The sequence below is a fragment of the Corvus moneduloides genome, chromosome W (assembly GCF_009650955.1).
Source record: "Corvus moneduloides isolate bCorMon1 chromosome W, bCorMon1.pri, whole genome shotgun sequence".
In the NCBI taxonomy this organism is placed as follows: Eukaryota; Metazoa; Chordata; class Aves; order Passeriformes; family Corvidae; genus Corvus; species Corvus moneduloides.
This window is the reverse complement of record NC_045510.1, coordinates 7,231,992-7,244,315: the sequence shown is the minus strand read 5'-3', so window position 1 is coordinate 7,244,315 and position 12,324 is coordinate 7,231,992. Positions and strand designations below refer to the sequence as shown.

The 12,324-nt window shown below is 40.2% G+C and overlaps 1 protein-coding gene across 3 annotated transcripts in view; it reads left to right on the top strand.

The window, feature by feature from the left end:
• LOC116437446 (vasculin-like) overlaps positions 1-12,324 on the top strand; it is a 98,429-nt gene that overhangs the window by 6,909 nt on the left and 79,196 nt on the right. For all 3 annotated transcript variants that reach the window (XM_032095091.1, XM_032095092.1, XM_032095090.1), the window contains 3 exons: positions 7,655-7,778; positions 8,218-8,441; positions 9,097-9,163. In XM_032095091.1, coding sequence (XP_031950982.1) covers positions 7,655-7,778; positions 8,218-8,441; positions 9,097-9,163 — 415 coding nt within the window. The remainder of the gene's footprint in view (positions 1-7,654; positions 7,779-8,217; positions 8,442-9,096; positions 9,164-12,324) is intronic.

Below are 12,324 nucleotides of genomic sequence, written 5' to 3'. Positions count from 1 at the left end.
GGAAGGGAAACCCCGTCTCCTCCTCCTCTAACAGTCTGGGTGCAGTTACTAATAAATTCCCAAAACAGGCTACTGAAGCTAGGACTGGGGTTAGGACGGAGAAACCATTTATCATACACACTTCGAACAGCTGCTTGTACCTCTGTCAACTTCTTATAAATCATTATCACCGAGCACAGCAAGATAGAAATCCGAATTCGTCTCCCTTCTCTGTAAATTTACATATCAAGGACAAGATTGGAGCAAGTTGTGGATAGGCAAGCAACCCTAGGGACCAAAAACACACCAGTACCTCAATAAAGCCTAAGGACCAGAAAGACATGAGTACATCAAGCCAGAGAGACATTATGAACTCAACCAACATGGTGACTATTTTACCCCAACACAGAATAAGTAAATTCAAACCAAAATGTAATTAGCACAGGTTTTTTTTTTCACTTTCCTTCGAGCCACACAGTTGGGCGCCACTAAATTTGTTCTGGTTTGGCCAAATTTAGAAATATATCCTCTGAGAGAAGGCACAACCACCCCTCCTCCACCAGGTTTGGGAAAAAATAAATTTTCCTCGAAGGAAAGTGAAGGAGATAAAACTATTTATTTACCAAACACATGGGAAAAGGAAAATAATGCTAAATAATAAAATCTCTCGCTGTGGAGAAAAAACCTGGGAAAAAGTGTTAAAGTCCTCCCTTTGGTCTCCTCGGAGCTGGGGCTTGGCCCAGTGCAAAGTCCTCCTGATGTGCTCTGAGGTTGAAAGCAGTCCAGTAGAAAAGGGAGAAAATCTGAAATTCCAGGGAAGGAAAAGCAGAGTTCAACTCTCAGTCTCTCTCCGGAGAAAAGGAAACTGAAAAAAAAAACTGGCCCAAAGCCGACTGGAAAGCAGCAAGCTGTGAGCCTCCTTGCTCCCCTGCAGCAGCTGGGCAGAAACTGCTATCTCTGTGTGACCTTGAACAAGCTGCAAACTGCTTTGAGAAAGTTTTGCTCAGTTTTTCCTCCCCCCTCTCAGGCTCAGTTTAGAGGCATAGAAAGGCACAAAGTTAATTTCTGGGCATAGAGCAGTGACATGGGATACACATCATAAAGTCACCCCAGGACACATCCAAGTGATAAAAAAAATGCTTTTGCAATAGACCTTCTGAAATGGCTCCTCAGTTGCTGGCAGGATGCTTGCTAATACTGGTAGCATGTGGCACTTTCAAATAGTTGTGCATTCTTGTTGTGGTGGTTTCATCTAGCCTACTTTTACTCTGTGCAATGAGACAGCTTGGAAACAAGAAATAGAAATCTCTGAATCATTAGGATTGATAAGTATTCTAGGAAGTCTTGAATATATCTATCTCATAAATGCTTCTTTTTTGGGGCTATCCTACTCTTTCTTAATTTGTGTGAATGCAGAAACAGAGGCAGCACTACTGAGGCAGCACTGGTGTCTTGGGGCAATTTTATGAAGATACTTTATTCCCTAATCATCTGCTTTATGCCCAGAAATGTCTGCAGTATCTTTAAGATGAACCAGGGGGTGGGACCGGAGCCTGGAAACCCCGGGCATGGGCTCTATTCAATCTCTCTCTCCAGTGTGGTCAGTGGCTACACGGATTGTTACTTCCTTGCCTTTTGCTGAATTAATTTTCACCAACTTAGGCAAGAAGCTTCTGGGGTTTTTTGGGTTTTTTTCCCCCTCCCCCTGGCCTGGAGGCTTTTCACTGGAAAATCCTTCCAGCGGCAGCTTTTTTTTTCTCTCTGGCCTGGGGAGCCTACAGGGTGGCCCCAGCCAGTCCAAAGCCTGGGAAGGCCAAGCCAGCAAAAGAAGGGACACTAAACTCCACCAACTTTGCCAGCTGTGAGGAGAAGACCCAATCCAACCCAGCTGCTGTGTGAACTCTTTCTCCCTGCTTCCCAGAGACAAAGAAGGGCAGCCTCCATCTTTGCCGCTCGGCCACGTGGCGAGGTGGGGGTGGGATGTAAGGTTCAATTTTCTTTTTTTTCCTGTGCTTTGTGGGTATCTTGCTTTGTTAATAAACAATTTTACCTTTTTTTTTTTTCACTTTCATCCCCTGATATCTGTTTCTCTCATTGGCAGAAGAAAAGGGAGTTATTGAAGCCTTTTCCCTCTAGAGGAAACGCTCATTCCAAGGCGTTTTTCTCCTGAAATTTGTCTCCAAAACTGAGACAACTGTATATTTCAAACTCCTGTAATCTGTTTTATTTCTCCATTTGTAAAGGTGTTGTCTTCATTATATTATTTTGAATGCAATATCTATATCTGCAGCTATGAGAGTCGCATTGCCTTGCTTTAATATATTTATGGAAGTTTCTTGCTGTCTTTCATGTCCATGGAAAATGTTTAGCCTTTATAAAGTTATGGAAATAGGCTTGTGCTGATATGCGGAAAAGACTCCACTACTGGAATAAGTAGTAAAGTAGGTATGTTTATTCCAGCGCTGGGACGCATGGGGGATAGCTCCTCCAAAGTCATGCGTGCCAACAGCTGCATTCAGCTTGGTATATATTGGGTTACAAACTCCATATTCATTAAGTTTCCCAATACACCTATACATATTCATTACCTAGCCCCACCTAGCCTCACCTCGTATTATAATGAGCCCAAAAGTCATTTACATCCGCGTTGCGCTTGTGCAGTGTTGTCTGGTGGTTGTGGGAAGGGGTCTCCGGGATGAAGTAAAGAGTCTTCTTCATTCTGAACTTTTCACCTTGCTTTCCTGCACATGCTCTTTATGTCCCTGGCCCAACTCCAAACTTCAAGGCTGGTTTAAGTTAGTTTTAGGTTTGAAAACAGGATCTTTGGTCAAGATTCCTTCCCTTTTTCAATAGTCTTCAATCTTCTCATCCTGCTTTGGTAGGCACAATAAGTGTTGAGCAAGCTGTATGCATTGTTTTTAACAAACAGCTTCTTAGCAAATCATTTAACCTCTGCTTCTCCCTCCTCCCCTTGATTCAGTGCTACTGTTAAATGCACACTCGACTGTCAATTTTGTTCCCATTGCTTTACTTTTATATATCTACACATGCACGTACATGCATGCATTGAATGTCCTTATTTGTTATATTGCTCTATTTAACTTCTATGCTAATCTATCTAGCTTCTTTGTTTAGTATAGTTGTGCCGGTTTGGACAAATTTGGAGGAAAAATATCCTCTGAGAGAAGGCAGGTTACAAACCATCCCTCCCCCACCAGGTTCGGGAAAAAAGAAACTTTTTCCTCGAAGGAAAGTGAAAGAGATAAAAACTATTTATTTAACAAAAACACGGGAAAAGGATAATAATGCTAAATAATAAAACCTCTCGCTCTGCTGAGAGAAACCTGGGAAAATTCAGAGTCCTTCCGTAGTCTCTCTCTCCCCCTCCTTGGAGCTGAGACGGGGTGGTGGGCCCACCTCCAGGGCCAAGGCCTTGGTGGAAATTGTTCCCAATGTATTCTGATGTTGAAACAGTCCAGCAGAGAAAAAAAAAAGGAAAAAAACAAAGTCCCAGGAAAACAAAAGTTCAACTCTCTGTCTCCAGAGAAAGAAAAAGGAGCTGAAAAACTGGCCAAAAGCAAGCCGGGTGCCTTCCTCACTCTCGCTCTGCTGCCACAGCTGAAAGAAAAAGTCTCTATCTCTGTGTGACCTTGAACAAGCTGCAAACTGCTTTGAAGAAGTTTTGCTCAGGTTTTCCTCCCCCCTCTCAGGCTCAGTTTAAAGGCACAGAAAGGCACAAAATTAATTTCTAGGCATGGGGCAGCAATAGGGGATACACATCACAAAGTCACCCCAAGACAGATGGGATGGGCCCTCCTCTGGGGCCTTGATGAAAAAATCCTCCTGATGTGTTCTGATGTTGAAGCAGTCCAGAAAGGAAGAAGAGAAAAATCGAAGTCCCAGGAAAACAAAGTTCAACTCTCCATCTCCCTCCAGAGAAAAAGCCGAAAGCTGGCTGCAGAGCAAGCAGGGTGCTTCCTCCCGCTCCCACCGCTGCTGTTAGAAGCAGAGCAGTCTGTATCTCTGTGTCCTTGAACAAACTATTTTGAAAGTTTCACTAGGGTTTTTTTTTTCCTCTCTCTCAGGCTCAGTTTAAAGGCACAGAAAGGCACAAAGTTAATTTTTGGGCATAGAGCAGCAATAGGGGATACACATCATAAAGTCATCCCAAGTCGCTTATAGACTATCTATAAGCAACTGTCAATTGCTGTTCTGGGAACATCAGGCCTATCTGTTCCAGAATGGTTCCTGTGATGTATTTGTTTTCATTCTACTTGATTTCTGAGGTATTCAGCTCTTATGATCTGCTTTTTCCAATTTAATACATTTTCAGTCAGAAAAGTAATTAGAGCTTAGTTTAACATGGTGTCACAATTGAAAAACAATCTTTTCCCATATTTTTCGAGAATCTGTTGGAAGAGCTTTAACTGTAAAGTGTCAATATAGCAGGATAAAAATAAGTTCTAGCCTTACCCCAGTACTACTCAAATATATCTGGGGTGTGGGTCGTATTTGTCACCTTATTCCTCAATTGTGGGAAATTTCATTGCAAGTATATGTTGTGGATCCTGTTCTCTTTCATGAATCTTTGCCTCAAGGAGTTTAGATACACTTTTTTAATCTCTTGCAAAAACTCTGTAGTTGTATGCTTTCTCCATTATAGTCTTTGTGTTTTATTGTTTGAAATGCAGCTTATTTCCTTGCATTGTCTTCTCCCTCAGTGATCAGCATTGTGTTAAATAGAGCACATTTGGATATTAAACACTTGAAAAGTCTTTTTGGTCCTACCCAATGTGTAGTAGTTCCTAGTTTATGGAATAAAGCTTATCCTGTCATTCCTCTACAAGAGAGGTCTCAAATAATGTGCCCTTCTGCTCCCTGTTCCCCTCCATTTCCTAGGATAGATGTTTATTTCTGCTTCCCATATCTCAACATGAAAGATGCTGAAGAGAAGAGCAGGTAAGAGGGATGGAGATGAAGAAGAATGGGATGAGGAAGGCAAAGTGTCTAATGCTTCATGTAGAATGTAGATGGGATGAGGCTATAGTATCAACAGCATTTAAACTTGAGAAGGAGAAACTAAACTCTGCCCAGTCAGTTTTTATTTCCCTGAAAGGTGCTTGGTAGGAATTGCATTTCAGTTTAGTTTCCCCCTCAATCCTGGGTAGCTGAGGCTTTCCCTTACCTAGACAAAGGGTAGCATTAGAAAAACCTGATGTAAGGAAGCTGGGATTGTGAAAGAATTTTCTTAACGTGACTGATTACAGCTTAAATGAAATCCATCTCGTCTATTACTGATGATTTCCTCTTAAAGATAAGCTTTTATATCACCCCCCTGTCACTTATATGGCAAAGTCAACTGCAATAGCTGGGTATCCATTGCTCAGTAGCTTTAGTTTGGGTCTGAAAGTAATATATTTACATCAGTACAGTATTGCAGTTGAGCAGATGAAAATGGGAAAGCTTTGTGAGTAGTGAAGCCATCTTGAGATATGGATGAAACTTTCAAAAAATAATTGCTGTAAAATGTGTATGGGGAGATTGCAGATTGGTAAATGCAGTCATTTTTGCAAGTTTTCTGTTACTTCATGTTAAGCAATAAGACTTCTTATATTTCAAAAATTTCTGTTGCTTTCTTTCTTGGCTGGTTATATCAAGTCAGATAATTTCTCAACTTCCAGAAATTGCCAATAGATTTCCTGTTGATTACAAGAAAGTTGATCAACTAATATCTCCATCATGTGGGTAAAATGCAAACTGCATGACCTTTGCATACAATTTAGAGACTTTAAATGCATTATATCAAATACAACTCAAACACTATAAAGTACTGTCAGTTATAGCTTGTGAAAATGTGCTTGTTCTTCAAAGTTTATACCAAAAAAAGTTAAACTCCAAAGGCAACATTAGAAAGTTGTTGTATGTAAATGAACACGTGAAGCTAAATTCTAAAATTTCGTCTATGATCAACAGATCTGGAGCTTTCAGAAACTTTTGGCACTTTATTTAAAGTTTGTTTATAAGGAATGATTTTTTGTTAACTACTTGGATCTTTTGATAATTTCTTGTGGTTTTCTATTTTTTTCTCTCCAAGTTTGTTAAGGAAATAATTCACAGGTTTCAAATTGAGAGGGAAATCCCTTTTCATTTGACTTCTATACAGTTTGGAAATACATATCTATTGCTTACTAGAGTCTGAATTTTAAGCAATGGATTTTGAACGGTACCTTGAGTTCCACTGGGGGAATTGTCAGTAGAACTTAGGTGTTATTTTTTGTGTGATTGTCTCAATGTATTTTCCAAAGTAGTTAAATCAATTACTGTAATTTCCTTTTTTTTTTCTCCTTCTCACTTTGACCAGTAGAGTACTTTGAATATTAATATGACTTGCTTAGACTTTAATGGGCAATAACTGTCGAAATATACTTGGGGCTTTCATTTTTAAACATGCCCCATTAATGCTATGCTTTTTTTTTTTTTTCCTGACTGTTACTCAGTCTGGAGAGAGAGCAAGCTTCAGGCAGCAAAGTTGATACTTTTGGTGAAGTTTATATTCCCTGGAATCACTAAGCTTACTTTGCTCACATAGTACATTTCCACATTTATATACATTTATGAATTTGTGGCTATTATGGCCCTGGGAAGTGTTGGATCTCTTGTACATGTGTAATACAGTGGACATATACGCAGTATGTGGTGGAGGGAAGGGGGCTTTGCTTTATCTGCATCAAAGGTTGGCTATGTACCAGGGAGGTACTGGGTAACAGCTTTCTGCTATCACTGGGGTTTGTGTGGCAGGTACAACAGTAAGGCTAAGCACTATTTTTGCAGAATGAAAATTTATTCTTTAATTTTGAAGGTATAACAATGAAAGAAATGTTATAGTATTAAAATAGTAAAGTCAGATAGAAGTAATAAGTAAGACAGCTGCTGTAAGACATGATTTTTTTTTGTTTTGTTTATTCCCATTAGGTATGAGTTGTAGTCAGGATGTATTTGGATTTCTGAGTGCTATTCTCAACATAAGGTTTTAGTTTAATATACCAGTAGGAAGTACTTTATAAAGTTTTTATTCTCTAAAATTTCTACCATGCCTACTTTATAACCCGGTAATTTGAAGTGTATTTATGAATCTGTACACTTTTGACTCTAGATTTTACTTCTATTTCATAACTAGTTGCATTTGCTTTATTATGTTGTAATGACAGGTCTAATAAACTGGGCCTTTTTCGGTACAGCTGTCTGGCGGAAGCAACTCTCTGCTTTCTATGCAATACATGTGTAGTCTCTACTCAAATTAAGATCCCTGACTTCTTTCCTGCCTTCCAAAACTGCTCTTGTATTCTTTGTTACCTTTTTTTCATTTTTTCTCTGCTGCAACACGTCACTCGTGCTCTCTTCTGCTGCCAAACCAGAATAAATGCTTGGGATTTTTACATTGTGTCACAAGCATGGTCCTCAACACTGTTTCAGTGTCCTGAAGCAGAAGATATAGCTTCTGCTAGCATGGGAGATGATGACCTAACTGAACATATGCATACTCGAGGACTGCTGTACTGTCTGCTATTCATAGTCCTTTTAAAAATGGACTGTATATACCATAAGTAATATACATATTACAGTTCTGATAATTCAGTTTTGTTATTAATCAGATATCTCTTGTGCTCCTTTACAGTCATCACTGAACTTTGAGAAACATTCTGAAAATTTTTTGTGGGCAGAAAATCATTATGAAACAAATCGCAGAAGACACAACTCTTCAGATGGGTTTGATCCTAACATTGGATGGCCTAGCAGAGGTATAATTTAGATGTCATTGAACATTTTAAATATGTTCGTTGTTGTCCTATGCCAAATGCTGCATTCTGTTGTAGAATAGAGGTAATGGAAAGATAGATCTTTTGGGAGATGATGTGATGACTAAGGTTGGTTAAAGTAGTGTGATTCCAGGTATATTTCTCTCTTAAGAAGGTGGTCAAGTTAATTCTCGAGCCAACAACATAAAAATGAGTAGCCAGAAAAGGGGGTTGACTTCTTAATGTTGGACTACTCTTCTCTTTCTTTGGCAATGTTTTGAGATTCTTCCCTGCTGCTTATGTAAATGAAAACTAAGTTTACTAAACTGTCACATCCCAGAGTATAGAGCTGCTTGCTTAATTTCTCTACCAATTTTGCAGAAGTAGAATGTTCTTTCAAAACAACTAGTAACTGCATTTCCTTAAAATTTAAAAATCTAAGGGCATTTTGGGAGAAAAGAGAAGAATGGTTGGCATTCACAAGGCAGAAATGGTACAGAAAATATAAACCATCCTGGGGGATACCATGGTGGAGGTTTCCGCACTTGTACCAGCACCTTCCACTGTGGAAAAGGCCAAGGACTGCATGAAAGCAATGTATGTGATAATGAAACTGGGAAGAAGGAAGACAAGGAAGTACCCAAACAGTTTGAGGCTGAGGATTTTGTAAGTTAATTGTAATTATAATAAACAAGGTTTCATTGTTTCTGTGCTACTTTGTCCATTGCAAGCTACTTCGTGAGATTTCACCAGTTACAATCATCATGTAAGGGATCACCCTTCCCATAGGTAAGAGGGTGTTAGTCATTTGTCCACTAACTTGTTTCTCTTTCTATATCCAGACTTTATAATTGTTTTTATTATTGTCACTTAAGTGTTAAAGTGAAACTATAATTGAGTTCTAAATTTACTGTGGCATGTGTATGCATTAAATTCTATACAAGTACCTTACTGGAAATCTGAAGTACTAACAAAATTATCTTTCTGCCACTGGCTGTTTGAGATCCCATGCTTCAACCTAAAATTGTAGGATGTAAGGTGAGCTTCCTCTTTGAAGAACCATACATCACTGTTTTGCTTTCTTTGGACAGTTTATATAATGGTATTGACTGCTGCTTGAGATGTTTTGTTGGAGAAGAGGAAACAAGTGAGTGTTGAATCTATTTGGGTTGCAGGGAGAAGTGTCTAATCTGTCTCCATTTAAAAATCTTTGACAACAGAGGTCATACTTTCAATATTATTGTGTTTCTATATTTCATTGGTCTCACAATTCAAGACTTATTAATAAATTTTATTTAATGATGCTAAATCTTCCTTTCAGCCATCTTTGAATCCTGAATATGAGAGAACACCAAACCAGAATAATTCTTTAGCTTCAGGTGCTTGGGGTGAGTATTTTTGATGTTTCTAAATCTAAAAATATAGCAGAGATCTGAAGTTGTTTTATTTTTAACATAGAATGTTTTTAGAATGTTACACAGATATAGATTAAAATGGAGGAAACTTCAATATTATTGCAATGGTAAGTATCTTTTTGTTAGAGAGGTGACACTTCTATTTGGATATAAATCTGTTACCACAACTAGGATTCTTTCCAAGAACAAGTGTATGTCTTTTTGTAAAGATGTCAAGAATTTATCTCCCAAGAGGAAATGCAGTAAAGGTGGGTCACCTAAACTAGTGATGTGATTGCTAGCTGAAGACCTGGTATAAGAATGCTCCTGACTGATTAGAGCTGTTGGAAGATCTTGGAGAGAAACGTAGGAGGGCTAGGAAGACCAGGTTAGCTTGCACAGAATCATAGAATCACTTAGGTTGGAAATGACCTTTAAGATCATCAAGTCCAACTGTTAAACCTTATGCTGCCAAGTCCACCATTAAACCATGTCCCCAAGTGCCACATCTACACATCTTGTAAATCCCTCCAGGGACTCAACCACTTCCCTGGGCTGTCTGTTCTAATGCTTGATAACCATTTCAGTGAAGAAATTGCTCCTAATATCCAATCTAAACCTCCCCTGGTGCACCTTAAAACCTTTTCCTCTCATCCTGTCACTCGTTACCTGGGAGAAGAGACTGACACTCACCTTGCTACTACCTCCTTTCAGGTACTTGTAGAGAATGAGAAGGTTCCCCTATGAGCCTCCTTCTTTCCAGACTAAACAACCCCAGTTCCTTCAGCTGCTCCTTATAGGACTTACTCTCTAGACCCTTCACCAGCTTTGTTATAAAATCAGAGGATGTTAAGGACTTGGAAGGGACCTTCAAGGTCATGTAGTCCCAACCTCCCCTGCCATGGTCAGGGACACCTTCCGGTAGACTGGGTTGCTGAAGGCCTTATCCAACCTGGCTTTGAACACTTCTGGGGTTGGGGCATCCACAACCTCCCTGGGCAAGCTGTCCCAGTGTCTCAGCACCCTCACTGTAAAGAATTTCTTCCTAATATCTAACCTAAATTTGCCCTCTTTCAATTTGTACCTGTGTCATGGTTTATAAATGGTATTCTCCAATTTAGTGTTTGCACTGAGATACTACAAACTACGCGCCGCTCGCTCGCTCACTCCTTCCCCTGCAGCAGGCTGGAGAGGAGAATTAGAGTCACAAAGGGTAGAGAGCAGGGGTTGAGAAAAGAACAATTTTCTGGAAACAACAATAAGAAAATGAACAGTAACAGCAGCAATACTAATAATAAAGTGTACAAAAACCAAACAATTCACGTGCGAATGCTCACCACTGACAATACCCCACCATGCTGCCACGCAATGTAACCCAGAAAATGATGTGAGGTGCTATAGAATCGCCTCGAGGTATCTAGCCATTCCCCTTCCTGGATACTACAAACATTAACCCTGTCCTGGCTGGAACCAAGACAACCTACTACCCCTTATTCTATACAATCTACATCATGCCCAGATATATATATATAAAATATATATGCAAGCACAGGTATCATTTCCGTACTCAATGGCCATCCCTCCAAGATGTCTGTTGAGTTCATTTAGTCCATGACTGTGGGCTTTATGTGTCCTAGATGTCTTCCAGGGCAGGAAGGCTGGTGTGCCGTCGGCTGGTTGCTGCAACAGGAGCTCACTACTTGTATATCTGGAGCAGTCCATCCTCATTGGCCATGGGAGTTATGGCACACAGTGGCAGTGTCATTCAGCAATCAATATCATACAATTCATCAGTACAGACTGTTCTTACCCAAAAATCAAATACCTTTGAAGTACACATTGTGTTTCCCTGTCCCTCTGCATTACCCACCAAGTGCACCCAGGTCCTTGAGCAAAAACAATCCCATGGATGGGTTTGCCTTTGTTTGAGGCAGGACTAATCCAAACTGTCTTCCCTAACACATTCCTCATATGCAGCACGAGGACTTTATCCCCTTCTACAGTACGTGGAGGTTTTGATTGGGCAGGGCCAGCTCATTGGTAGAGCCTCTAGTGTTAACAAACCAGGTGGCCTACGTGAAATGTAGATCCCAATGTTTGAAGGTCCCACCATCCATTGCTTTCAATGTGTTTTTTAACAGTCCGTTGTACCGTTCAACTTTCCCAGAGGCTGGTGCATGATAGGGAATATGATATACCCACTCAATCCTCTGTTCTCTGGCCCAGGTGTCTATGAGGCTGTTTTTGAAATGAGTCCCGTTGTACGACTCAGGTCTTTCTGGGGTGCCATGTCACTACAGGACTTGCTTTTCAAGGCCCAGGATGGTGTTCCAGGCCGTGGCGTGAGGCACAGGGTAGATCTCCAGCCATCCAGTGATTGTTTCCTCCATTGTCAGCATGTACCACTTGCCTTGGTGGGTTTGCGGTGATGCCTTAGGTTTTAACTTTTATATTTTTCAAATCCTGTACTGCTTGGTGGGTAACTGAAGTTTCATGTGGCCTGTTAACTACTGTTCTCTCATGCTGGTTAGACATAACACGCCACTGTAAATTTGCTCTTCAAGGACACCAGGCCCCAAAATGTGTAAACTAAAGCCTAGAGAAGGTGGGGGGGGAGGGAGGGGGCCAACTTGGGGTGATTACATAATTAACTGAAGTTATAATTGGAGAATTAACCCTGATATGCAAATGAACCAAACTTATAAAAGTGTGAAGAACCCATGACCCGGGGTCCATCTTGAGTGTAGCCTTTTGGCTGCCCAGGGTGTACCTTTGAAGGCCCTTCAAATAAATACCTACTTTTATTCTCTTATTCTTGTCTAGTCTCTGTTTTTAGGTGGCCACCTCAAGGCATCAGCGGGAGTGTGATGCAATTGATCTGCCAGACCTACCCATATTTATATTTCAGTCATCATCCCTCATCATCCCCCATACCACAGGGGCTTTACCAGCTTGGCTCTGTTTGATTGCAGTGCATGTTTCACAGTTATGGATAACCTGGAAGATGGTGTCCATGTGTTGCCTAAGATCAGAAGAAAAACTTTCCAAACAATATTAGAATTGATAACATAAAGAGCAGTCTTTTAACGAAAGCTTTCAGGTGCACAAAATATACCTATGTGCATGTGCAGAATCGAATTTTCACAATTTTTATA